The sequence below is a fragment of the Gigantopelta aegis genome, chromosome 10, assembly GCF_016097555.1.
Source record: "Gigantopelta aegis isolate Gae_Host chromosome 10, Gae_host_genome, whole genome shotgun sequence".
NCBI classification, from domain to species: Eukaryota; Metazoa; Mollusca; class Gastropoda; order Neomphalida; family Peltospiridae; genus Gigantopelta; species Gigantopelta aegis.
In genome coordinates this window covers 89,219,539-89,232,685 of record NC_054708.1, presented here as the reverse complement: position 1 = coordinate 89,232,685, position 13,147 = coordinate 89,219,539, and the positions used below count along the sequence as shown (strand labels likewise).

General features: G+C 40.1%; 1 protein-coding gene across 3 annotated transcripts in view; it reads left to right on the top strand.

Moving 5' to 3' along the window:
• LOC121383076 (polycystic kidney disease protein 1-like 2) overlaps positions 1-13,147 on the top strand; it is a 307,953-nt gene that overhangs the window by 116,732 nt on the left and 178,074 nt on the right. For all 3 annotated transcript variants that reach the window (XR_005959252.1, XM_041512850.1, XM_041512851.1), the window contains exons 8-9: positions 4,713-4,975; positions 9,236-9,436. Coding sequence is in view for 2 of the 3 variants with exons in the window: in XM_041512850.1 (XP_041368784.1) it covers positions 4,713-4,975; positions 9,236-9,436 (464 nt within the window). In the remaining variant the exon portion in view is untranslated. The remainder of the gene's footprint in view (positions 1-4,712; positions 4,976-9,235; positions 9,437-13,147) is intronic.

The following is a 13,147-nucleotide window of genomic DNA, read 5'->3' as shown; positions in this document are numbered from 1 at the left end:
ACCTGTCTTAATCGGCCACGTTTATCTACTCCCTTGTGTGGCCGCTTAAGACAGGTTTGACTATATATATGTGTGTGTGTGTGTGTGTTCCATCTCTCTCTCTCTCTCTCTCTCTCTCTCTCTCTCTCTCTCTCTCTCTCTCTCTCTCTCTCTCTCTCTCTCTCTCTCTCTCTCTCTCTCTCTCTCTCTCAAATATATATATATATCGATCGATGCCATAACCTGTCGATGCCATAACCTATGGAATCTGTCAAATGTTTTGTTTATACTTTTTACGAGATAGTCTTTTAATCTGGCGTTATCAAAACCCTCGGGTACGAGTCACAGAGACTTTGTCCAAGTTGTTGCACTGCTTTTTAATTTGAACCATTCCGCTGTAAATTTCAGCGGACCGTTTTCTACAGCCATTATACCATCTAGTTCGAAATATGTACATGTTAGTTGCCAAAGTTTAAAAGTCTCCTACGAAGCTACTCAAGTCGCCCATAACAACCGTCTGTCACGCCCCCCCCCCCCCAATTTGTAAATAGACTAGTTTCAGTTTATTTTATCAAGGGACGGGGGGGGGTGGGGTGGGGTGGGTGGGGGTGTAAGGGCCACCCCCCAATAATTTTGGTTGGGATTTTATTTTTATTTTTTATGTAAGTGCCTTAAAAAAAGCCTGGAGAAAAGCCTGCCCGCCTGCTACCGGTCACGGTCGGGCTGCTGGTGCTCCCTTGCACCTGCCAGTGCAGGTGGTCCCTCCTCCACCCTCCACTACCTGAGGCCGATACCTGTGCCCAAGATAGGCATGTGCTACAACAGCTTGCTCTGAATGTGCATGTTAACCACTAGTCCATTCCACTCCATCATGGTTATCACATTCCAGTACAAGCTAGCGATGAGAACAGATGTAGTCTTGTGCTCTCTTGAGTTACCCCCCACCACCACCTGGGGGGACTCGTAGCTTCCTATGGAAACCTAATTGAGTATTACATCGCACACACCGAGTCATGAGCAACTGTGACTTTGGTGATGGGTGAACGGGTCCAACAGAAGAAGAGGGGGTAGAGGAAAGGAAATGTGCGCATGGGGTGGCACGGTGGGGGGGAGGTCAAAACCGGTAGCTCAATTACCAGCAGCGGCCCCTTCTGTGACGCCACCCCCAGCCCGACCGTACAAGTCAACGAATCGGATTGAGCCTGCTCAGCCAGAGACACCAGAGGCAGTTCTAAACACAGCAATGTGCGAAGAGCTGTTCCGGGGCCCTCCACTCTCTCCGATCTTCATGATTCAAGCAAAGCCACCGGCACCACTGAAGGCCTCTGTTGAGTTGCAGGCTCAATCAGCCACTGTTGCGAAGAGGAAGGCAACCGTTCAACCGAGCGAGCAACAAGACAAGCCACGCCCTCCTCTTAGTCGACTGACATGAGACAAGCCGAACAGTGGGCACTACAGGCCGGCAAACTTCATCAGCGCTACCAACGGCCTGTCAAGTGCAACAAAGAGGATGTCAGGCAGCTCTTCAGCATTCCGAAGCACGAGTTTTACCAGCCGCTTCCAACTAACCGTGCAGAGGGGGACTTTGCATTACATAAAGTAGTGCTAGAGAGCGATTCACCAGCTTTGTGTTTTACCGTCCGACTGTCAGGCGTCTACCATCAGGGGCTGCTGCTATCTAACATGGACAACCCGACGATTCATCGGATTTTTTAAATCATTTCAGGACAGTAGCAGCCTCAGTCTACCGGTAGTACACCCCCAACCTCAACGTCATGGACACCATAGACGGCAACCTTTCCAACAATCTTTCCTCCGGACTTACGGCTTAGTTGGACTTAAACTGTTTAGCTCCAGTTCTAAAACTTATGTTTGTTTTTTATAAACAGTCCAACACACTTTATTTTGAAAGCCCATCTAAATTGCTCAAATCACCAGACACTTATTTATGCTTGTAGGAACAATATCTGGAGTAGGGGATGGACACAACCTCGGTGGTGGGAAGACAAGCCATATTTTTAATTTTATTCATATAGAACGGGCCTTTTATTTCCACACTATTCCTAATAACAAATCAACAAGAAACTATGTTATCAGGTTTATCCCGCCTTTTCACAGGTTTGTTGATCGATTATAATTTTGTTTTGTCATACAAAATTATTTGTAAGTAACTTATTTCACAAAATTCAATGCATACACATGTAGATATATGTAAATATAAGTTACATCTAAATAATAAAATAATAAATGTTAACTAATATATTTTTATTCTTAGATTAACGTGTCTAACTTAAACAACAAAACTTAAACTTAAACACAAAACTGAACTTTTGTTTCTCTTTTTAAATAGGAATGGTATCGAACATAATTTGTCAATCAAATAAATTATTTATGTCAGCCGAAACGTCCCTAGTGGGGAATTGGAATTCAATCGCAACTCGAAGGTATTCCAGTTTGTTCAGGAGCTAAGACTATTATGTTAACAAGACTATGTTTATTTAACTCAAACTACGATATTTGTAGAACATTGTGCGATGCGACACTGCTGATTTATTCACGAGCTAAGACTATTATGTTATCAAGACTATGTTTATTTAACTCAAACCACGATACTTGTAGAACATTGTGCAATGCAACACTGCTGATTTCGTGTTTTTTTAAGTACAACAATTGCTCAAAATTATGACACTGCTTTGTAATAAAAAAAATTACTTGTTCAACAGATAACCACTAAGGTACATTATGCTTGTCCGAGTAAACTTCCACTTGTCTGGATAAACGGACAAGTGCTTATTTTGAAGGCTGTAATGCATTGATCAAACAAAACTCCCCTACCCTCAACCGAATGTTCTTCGTAAAGCGCAAGATTTCTGATAGGACCCCTACAATGCACATCTTGATAGAAACTGACAACATTATTAATACATTGTTTGAAACAATGGTGGCAGACTGCAAAGTGATCATATACTTTTGACAGTTTACCTTCATAATCATAGCACACAGTTTTCAAAAGTGCACTTGACCTTGTATTTTGTATTAGTAAATGATGTTATAACATGGTAGAGACCGTCAGTTTAACATAAGAAATGAAACAAATTTAGATGATGAAAATACCCAAATGTTAATACCTAAGAAACATTGCAAGTTTTTATTTTATGCCTTAATGCATGTGTATATTTTATGTCAAAGTTCAAAATACAGAAACGTTTACATGTTTGCATAAAGAAATGATCGGGACCCATTTCTTGTTTTGAGATAACTTGATGTTCAAGAAAATGGGAGTTTAACTTGATGTTTAAGAAAATGGGAGTTCAACTTAATGTGAGTTTAACTTGATGTTTAAGAAAATGGGAGTTTACCTTGATGTTTAAGAAAATGGGAGTTTACCTTGATGTTCAAGAAAATGGGAGTTTAACTTGATGTTTAAGAAAATGGGAGTTCAACTTAATGTGAGTTTAACTTGATGTTTAAGAAAATGGGAGTTTACCTTGATGTTTAAGAAAATGGGAGTTTAACTTAATGTGAGTTTAACTTTATGTTCAATAAAATGGAGTTAGACATGTTAGAGAGAGTTTACTGTAAAACTATGTTGTTGCACTATGTCTCAATGAATTAATTGGAAGGAGAAGTGAAGTAACTTCTGTCTGTTTTTGTTAATTTATCTTGTATCCTGATACAGTTATTAATATTAATGTTTTATCTTCCTGTAAAATAAAACTCTGTCATCCTAGTGATATAACATCATAGCCTATTTGTTCAATCCAAAGAATTGATACATCATCTTAACCTATTTGTTCAATCCAAAGAATTGATACAACATCATAGTCTATTTGTTCAATCCAAAGAATTGATACAACATCATAGTCTATCACTCAATCCAAAGAATTGATACAACATCATAGTCTATTCGTTCAATCCAAAGAATTGATACAACATCATAGTCTATTCGTTTAATCCAAAGAATTGATACAACATCATAGTCTATTTGTTCAATCCAAAGAATTGATACTACATCATAGCCTATTCGTTTAATCCAAAGAATTGATACAACATCATAGTCTATTCTTTTAATCCAAAGAATTCATACAACATCATAGTCTATTCGTTTAATCCAAAGAATTGATACTACATCATAGCCTATTTGTTCAATCCAAAGACTAAAAACTAGTAAAAAAACTATTCCTCTCTATGGAATAATTTCTGGCATATAGCTATAAAAATAAAGTTAAGTTTGTTTTATTTAACGATGCCACTAGAGCACATTGATTTTTTATCTTATCATTGGCTATTGGATGTCAAACATATGGTCATTCTGACACTGTTTTTTAGAGGAAACCCGCTGTCGCCACATAGGCTACTCTTTTATGACAAGCAGCAAGGGATCTTTTATTTGTGCTTCCCACAGGCAGGATTGCACAAACCATGGCCTTTGTTGAAACAGTTATGGAGCACTGGTCGGTGCAAGTGGCTTACACCTACCCATTGAGCCTTGCAGAGCACTCTCTCAGGGTTTGGAGTCGGTATCTGGATTAAAAATCCCATGCCTCGACTGGGATCCGAACCCAGTACCTTTCCAGCCTGTAGTCTGATGACCTAACCACGACGCCACCAAGGCCGGTATATATAGCTATAAAGGTTAGTATTTATAAAATGTTTTGATGTTGATGTTTGTTTTTAACAAAGATGTCATGGATTATGTACAAGTGATGCATTCTGGAGTGTTCTTTTTCCAGCTGTCGTTTGAACTGTAATACTACGAAAGTCCTTCCATCTAAACTTCTGGCACTGGAAGTAAATTGTGAAAACTGTGGGCCATCTGGATTGGTCGTATCGGCATATGTATGGAAACTATCAAAACAATCGGATCTCTTACCCATGCAGATACTGCCATTGGCAGACTGGGTGTCCAAGTCGCCGACTGGATACAACAAAAAAACAATGGTCTTGCCACCAGGGACACTCCAAGCATCTTGCACCTACCAGTTTGATCTTCACAGTAAGTGTAATATGTGCTTTGTGTCTGTGTGCAATATTGGGAGGATAAATGTATAATGGAATCATTACCATTCTATCCTGAACAGATTTTATTTTAAAATATCTTATTTTCTCCAAAATCAGTGCTCTACAAAGTGAGTAAAATACTCGCCATGGCGACTTAAAACATTCCTTGGAGTCTAAAAAATAAAAACACATTCGCCAGTTGGCGACTGTCCAATAATCTTACTTTAATCTGTAAACAAAACTGGACATCGGAAAAAACTGTGGACCAGTAGCAATTTAACTTTCATAAAACGTTTTTTCTATTGGTAGTTTGTTTGAGACAGGTTAATCTGACTATGAATAACGATTTTCCAGGATTCAAGCGTAAACACGGTGACGTTAAGGGGGAGGTAATACTTCGTTATGATGTTATCTCCCTTAACTTGAATATAAAGCGTTTGGAAAGAATTCTGCCCCAGTTCAGTTTTGGACCAAGTTGGTCCCATTTAGAGCCAGGTTTTATTTATGTGTTAAAGTGACACTGTTGATGCACTGTGTCTTTACTTGTCTGTTTGAAACTCAGACGTTAATTATTTTAAATGTCAGCTTGTATATGTGTTATGCTGCGCTCCAATCGTCTCATGCTTATCGTGATAACGAGTCCCTCCACAATAATGACCTCTCCAGTCGTGAATGTCGTTTTAATCACGTAGGAAGTCATGTTCACCAGTGGAGGATGAAAACATGTTTCTAATTTCATGACTCGATTTTAATCAGCTTTAAAGACACAACTATTTACAAAACAGTATTTATGGATTTACAAGGCAGTATGTGACGAAAATAAATATTATTTAAACGAAAAGTAAGGTAGCCAATTGGTAACTACTAGTAACACGTTAAAGCCTGGTAGATATTATTACAATGCTTTTATTTAACTTTTAATGAGCAGTGCCATTAAAAGGGAATATTATTTTATATAATATAATATTAATAGAAGGGATTTAGCACATCTTGTATTAATGCATCATGTATTTGTTTTGGTCTGGTTTGTCGACATATAAATAAAAAGGGTCAGCTGACATCGGCGACTAATGAGTGTCGCCTTGTTGTTGCCAGGGATTTAGGAAGGAAGGAAGAAATTAATTCTTAAATTTAAGTGAAATTTTTTTTGTAGCTACATTTATATATGAGATTATAATCTAGATGGAGGCAAAAGTTTATTATGGAAATTAAAAGTCGCATTTTAAATTTTTTTAAAATGTCCATGCATATCTAGCAATTGACCAATCACCGAGTCGTAAGGAGACCTTTCAACCTATCAGAGTGAAATCAGGTTTGAAATCGCAGCAAGCCACTTGCATTTGGCACTACCTATTGTTTAATTGCAGAAAACGGCCGCCTTTTTATTTGTAAAATTTCGCCCACCTTCCCTCCCTGGTACATATTTTTAATATTTTATTAATGTATTAGTTTATTGTATGTAGTAGTATGTAGATTGTAGTTAGTATTTGGAATACATGGTTTATAATAATTTTGTTAAAATGTATTGTCTATTAATATGAATGCGGATGAATACTATGTGTATTCAATTTAATAAACCATGAATTTTGTCCCAAACCTGTTTTTTTGTTCAGTTTTCTTTATAGAACTGATATTAATTAGTAATTCGCTTAAATTCGTTTACTACAATTATTGGGTACGGAATTTGACAATGATAGTTAATAGTCGTTCACTGTTTTAGTGGAACCGGACACAAACAGTAACTTGTAATTACTATTTAACAACTAGGAATCACCTCTTCATGAGTTCATTCGAATGCATTCCTAATAACAATTACGACATTAGTAATGTGCCGTAAAATGGAAGATGAATCGATTTAATCATAAGTATATATTAGCTGGCTACTAAATATAAGTGGCTGGCGACTAAAATATTATACTTTACTGGCCAGGGAAGAGTAAATTTGAACTTGTTTTGTAGAGCACTAAAAATGCCAAATTTTGTTATAACTTTTAATTTTACTTTCACAGCTTTTTTCTCCTGTTTAATTTAACAATTGAATTAGTATATATTGCAAAGGTACAGAAAGTACTCACCTGCTCACCAAATGCGAGTAAAAATTCTGATGGATGAGTTAAAAATGCAACTACCAGTCCGATAGGTGATCTATCTTTTTCTGACTGACTGTATTATAATTTTATTTATTTAGTTAGTTTTATTAGTTTTATTTTTTGCTTTAATTTGCAACTCCGCATCAGACAAATGATCAGCCATGGAAGAATTGCAAACCATTCAAATAAACGGTTCAGAATGATGTCGAAATACACAACAATACATGCACCGCATTGCCAATAGATGACAGTGTGACATTCTAGAAACGGGTTATAGCGAAAACGGAACCATACCAAAGCGGCCCCAAATAAAAATGGAATCAAATTGGACAAAACAGAACCTAGCATTGACTGAAACGGCACCACAATCTATGGCTATATGAGTAAAATGGAACCAAAAATATATAGCTAAAATGGTATCATTACAAGTTGTGAACGATGATATCTTCAATAAAACAACATCTATATTAATCATTTATTACTTTTATTTTTATGTCTATATGGGGAAGATAGAAGTATTAGCAGCTAGCTAGAAGTCTGTGAAATGCAATCAATTTCACCAATACATTTAAATGGTAAAAAAAAAGAAAAAAAAAAAGGTTAAAAGTATCATTTTCACCAATAAATTGAGGTACCGTTGTAGCCATATTTGTTCTGTTTTTGCTAACAAAAATGGTTCCATTTTGATAGTGGTTTCAATTGAGCTTAATTCCCAGGAAACAGGGCCGGTCAAAGGTCAGTAGTTCCTATAAATAAAACTTTTTTTAGAAAGTATGTTGCTGTTTTGAATAAATTCTTCTATCAAATACTTGAGGGATGTCACTTCAGTTTTGTAAATCGGTATGAAAGAAAGGTAAATAATGTAGTGTTGATCAAAATATTTCAACATGTATTGATTTGTCGTTTGGGGTTTGATTTTGTTTTTGACCAAGTGTCCTTTTTGTCATAGATATATATATATAACCTGAACTCTTCATATATATACATAGAGAGAGAGAGAGAGAGAGAGAGAGAGAGAGAGAGAGAGAGAGAGAGAGAGAGAGAGAGAGAGAGAGAGAGAGAGAGAGAGAGAGAGAGAGAGAGAGAGAGAGAGAGAGGGGAGGGAGAGAGGGAGGGAGGGAGGGAGGGAGGGAGGGAGAGAGAGAGAGAGAGAGAGAGAGAGAGAGAGTGTGAGTGAGTGAGTGAGTGAGTGAGTGAGTGAGTGAGTGAGTGAGTGAGTGAGTGAGTGAGTGAGACAGAGACAGAGACAGAGACAGACAGACAGTTTTTCGTATCATATATTAGGAATAAAAATTGTATTATGTGAGCCTCTGGCACCAGTACCGGTACTTCATGTTTTTTATTGGAGGAAGGGATGGGGCATGCGCGAAAATAAATGCTTGTGATTCGACGCATTTTCATTAAATAGCAAAAAAATTATCCTGCGAAAATAAAATGATGGTACGCTGGCTGGTAAATTCTTTACAACCACTAGATCAGTTGCTAAATTGCTGATAGGAAGAATATATGAAATGTGTCTCAATTATGTTCATGTTACAGTTCAAAATCGATGGTGACCAATAAACTGCTCTCCAGGAATTATGTAGGAGAGCAATGGCTGTCAATGTGAAATTCACAGTAATAGTGAGAAACTAAATAACAAAACAATAACAAAAATAATTACAGAGTTCCCGCCCTTACACGATTTACTACATTCTGATTCGCCGACATCGCTAAAATAAACCTTAAAAATTAGGCCATTATGTCAAATGGGACGTCATTAGACAGGTCATGGAAAAAATGTTAAAAACTGATTTAAAAAAAATCAACTTAATAGACGTTTTGTTTGTAATTATAAACATTGCTTGTCATTTATTTTCTTTTAATTATGGATGAATAACAGTCACTATCAGTCACTGCCTGTAAAAAAAAAGACAGAAAGAACTAATAATAAATAGGTGGTTAAAATTTTAATTCACTGATTTAAGAAAGAACTAATAATAAATAGGGTGGTTAAAATTTTAATTCACAGATTTAAAATATTTGCCCATGATCATATTTTAAAAAGTATTTTGTGTATTCATGGTTCAAATTTCAGAGGAGTTGTCATTATAGATGAAATATGGGATTCCTAGAAAATATGTTGTGACATTTTTGAAGGCTTTTTTTCCTGATTTTGTTTTTAGTTTTCTATAAGAAGAATGAATCAGTGGTGAAAGTTAAATATCGGTTTACCACCAACAAACCACCTATTGGCGGATCATGTTCTGTAGATCCGACGTCTGGCCAGGCTCTCATCACCAAATTCACCGTGTCCTGTCCTGGGTACAAGGATAATGACTCACCTTTAACATACAGTGTCTACCTGAAGAAGAAAGGCAAATCAGGTATACCTGTAGTTATTGAAGAACAAGCAAATTAGTGTTGGGAATCACAGGGCTTCAAACAGGAATTAAAATCTGGCCCAGTCTTATTTTGGTTTGTTAAAATAACAGGTGAAAAGAAATATGTCCTGTAAGAAAGAGATTTGTCTTCCTGGAAATGAGAACACACGGGCTGAGAGGAGAGGATGGTTTGGGGTATAGTGGCTGGAGATGAGAACACACGGGCTGAGAGGAGAGGATGGTTTGGGGTATAGTGGCTGGGAGATGAGAACACACGGGCTGAGAGGAGAGGATGGTTTGGGGTATAGTGGCTGGAAATGAGAACACATGGGCTGAGAGGAAAGGATGGTTTGGGGTTTAGTGGCTGGAGATGAGAACACACAGGCTGAGAGCAGAGGAGGGTTTGGGGTATAGCAGGGGTAGAATTAAAAAAAAATCAGGGCATGGCCATTTTGGCTTTGGGTTTGAGGAAATTTTTGGGGCACGAAGGCCAGTGGGTAGGGCACCAAGGGCAACATTTCTTTCAAGGGTAGGGCACCAAGGCCACTTTCTGTAAAGTTTTCACTGATGCGAGTGAGAGATGAGGTTCCATTCCACAGGACACACAATGAATGAAATAAAGTAAGTGATGATTTTTCTCTCAACAAACGAGTAATTTTAAGACTAAAACTAAGCGAAACAGAAGAAAAACGGTAGTAAATCGTTGATTTTAGCAAAATTTGAAAACTAATTTTAATAGGTTTTTCAAATTTTGATTCAAACTGGCAATTCACTACAGTTTATCTTCATTTTTCCCTTTTTTATAACCAGATTTACTCTTTATATTTAAAAAAAAACCCACTTGAAATACACAGCAATACAGCCAGTTTACAGTATTTTGCCAGCCAAATGGATTCAGTCGATCACGTGACTCGGCGTGTGATGTCACCGTGAAACGTCCTATAAAAAAAGTGCATCTCTCCCATTATCGCTTTTAGATCTTGGCTTTGTAATTCCCTTGTAGCCGGTATTGTTTTTATTTTGGAGCCAATCAATTGCTCAATCAAAAACTCCCTCTTTTAGGGAAATACTTTATTTTATAATTTATACCCTTTTGACCTGAGCACAGAAACAATTATTTAGTCCCGACATATAAATATTTATATTTCAAAATTTTAATAATAAAAAGTCCATTAATTCAATAAATGATTATTATTAAAGCAATAGCAGTCTATTTCGCCTTTTCTCCCCCCACCCCCCCCCCCCCCCCCCCCCCCAACCTCTGGCTTGTAAACAATAACAATATGGCTGTGCCCATCGAAATTGCGTGTCTGAGAGTCGGCAATAATTTCTTTGGATTTCTGTTCTTATGGACGAATACACGGCAAGTGACAAATGCTGCAAAGTTCAATTTATTTGGTACCAGGCATGAGAAGGGCACTAGGGCATACAAGGAAGGCAACCACGGCTACTTATGGCCGTGGACACAGTGCAATTTATCGGGGCACCGCGTCCAGTAACAAGGGCACCTACGGCAATAGCAGAGGAGGGTTTGGGGTATAGTGGCTGGAGATGAGAACACACGGGCTGAGAGGAGAGGAGGGTTTGGGGTATAGTGGCTGGAGATGAGAACACATGAGCTGAGAGGAGGGTTTGGGGTATAGTGGCTGGAGATGAGAACACATGAGCTGAGAGGAGGGTAGTGACTGGAAATGAGAACACACGGGCTGAGAGGAGAGGATGGTTTGGGGTATAGTGGCTGGAGATGAGAACACACGGGCTGAGAGGAGAGCTGAGATGAGAACACACGGGCTGAGAGGAGAGGAGGGTTTGGGGTATAGTGGCTGGCAATGAGAACACACAGGCTGAGAGGAGAGGAGGGTTTGGGGTATAGTGGCTGGAGATGAGAACACACGGGCTGAGTGAAGAGGATGGTTTGGGGTATAGTAGCTGGCAACGAGAACATACAGGCTGAGAGGAGGGTTTGGGCTATAGTGGCTGGCAATGAGAACACACGAGCTGAGTGAAGAGGAGGGTTTGGGGTATAGTGGCTGGCAATGAGAACACACAGGTTGAGAGGAGAGGAGGGTTTGGGGTATACTGGCTGGAGATGAGAACATGATGAGAACACACGGGCTGAGAGCAGAGGAGGGTTTGGGGTATAGTGGCTGGAGATGAGAACACACGGGCTGAGAGGAGAGGAGGGTTTGGGGTATAGTGGCTGGAGATGAGAACACATGAGCTGAGAGGAGGGTTTGGGGTATAGTGACTGGAAATGAGAACACACGGGCTGACAGGAGAGACAGTTTGAGGAGAGGAGGGTTTGGGGCTATAGTAGCTGAGAGGAGAGTTTGGGGTAAGTGGCTGGAAATGAGAACACACGGGCTGAGAGAAACACACAGGCTGAGAGGATAGTTTGGGGTATAGTGGCTGGAAATGAGAACACACGGGCTGAGAGGAGAGGAGGGTTTGGGTATAGTGGCTGGAGATGACAGGCTGAGAGGAGGAGTTTGGGGTAGTGGCTGGATAGTGGCTGGCAACGAGAACATACAGGCTGAGAGGAGGGTTTGGGCTATAGTGGCTGGCAATGAGAACACACGAGCTGAGTGAAGAGGAGGGTTTGGGGTATAGTGGCTGGCAATGAGAACACACAGGTTGAGAGGAGAGGAGGGTTTGGGGTATACTGGCTGGAGATGAGAACATGATGAGAACACACGGGCTGAGAGCAGAGGAGGGTTTGGGGTATAGTGGCTGGAGATGAGAACACACGGGCTGAGAGGAGAGGAGGGTTTGGGGTATAGTGGCTGGAGATGAGAACACATGAGCTGAGAGGAGGGTTTGGGGTATAGTGACTGGAAATGAGAACACACGGGCTGACAGGAGAGGACAGTTTGGGGTATAGTGGCTAGAAATGAGAACACACGAGCTGAGAGGAGGGTTTGGGGTATAGAGAGGAGGCTGAGAGGAGAGTTTGGGGTATAGTGGCTGGAAATGAGAACACACGAGAGGAGAGGAGGGTTTGGGGTATAGTGGCTGGAAATGAGAACACACAGGCTGAGAGGAGAGTTTGGGGTATAGTGGCTGGAAATGAGAACACACGGGCTGAGAGGAGAGGAGGGTTTGGGGTATAGTGGCTGGAGATGAGAACACACGAGCTGAGAGGAGGGTTTGGGGTATAGTGGTTGGAGATGAGAACACACGTGCTGAGAGGAGAGGAGGGTTTGGGGTATAGTGGCTGGAATTGAGAACACACGAGCTGAGAGGAGAGGACAGTTTGGGGTATAGTGGCTGGAAATGAGAACACGCATGCTGAGAGGAGAGGAGGGTTTGGGGTATAGTGGCTGGAGATGAGAACACACGTGCTGAGAGGAGAGGAGGGTTTGGGTATAGTGGCTGGAAATGAGAACACACGAGCTGAGAGGAGAGGAGGGTTTGGGGTATAGTGACTGGAGATGAGAACACACGGGCTGAGAGGAGTGTTTGGGGTGTAGTGGCTGGCAACGAGAACATACAGGCTGAGAGGAGGGTTTGGGGTATAGTGGCTGGAGATGAGAACACACGGGCTGAGTGAAGAGGAGGGTTTGGGGTATAGTGGCTGGCAATGAGAACACACGGGCTGAGTGAAGAGGGGGGTTTGGGGTATAGTGGCTGGCAACGAGAACATACAGGCTGAGAGGAGGGTTTGGGGTATAGTGGCTGGCAATGAGAACACACGGGCTGAGTGAAGAGGAGGGT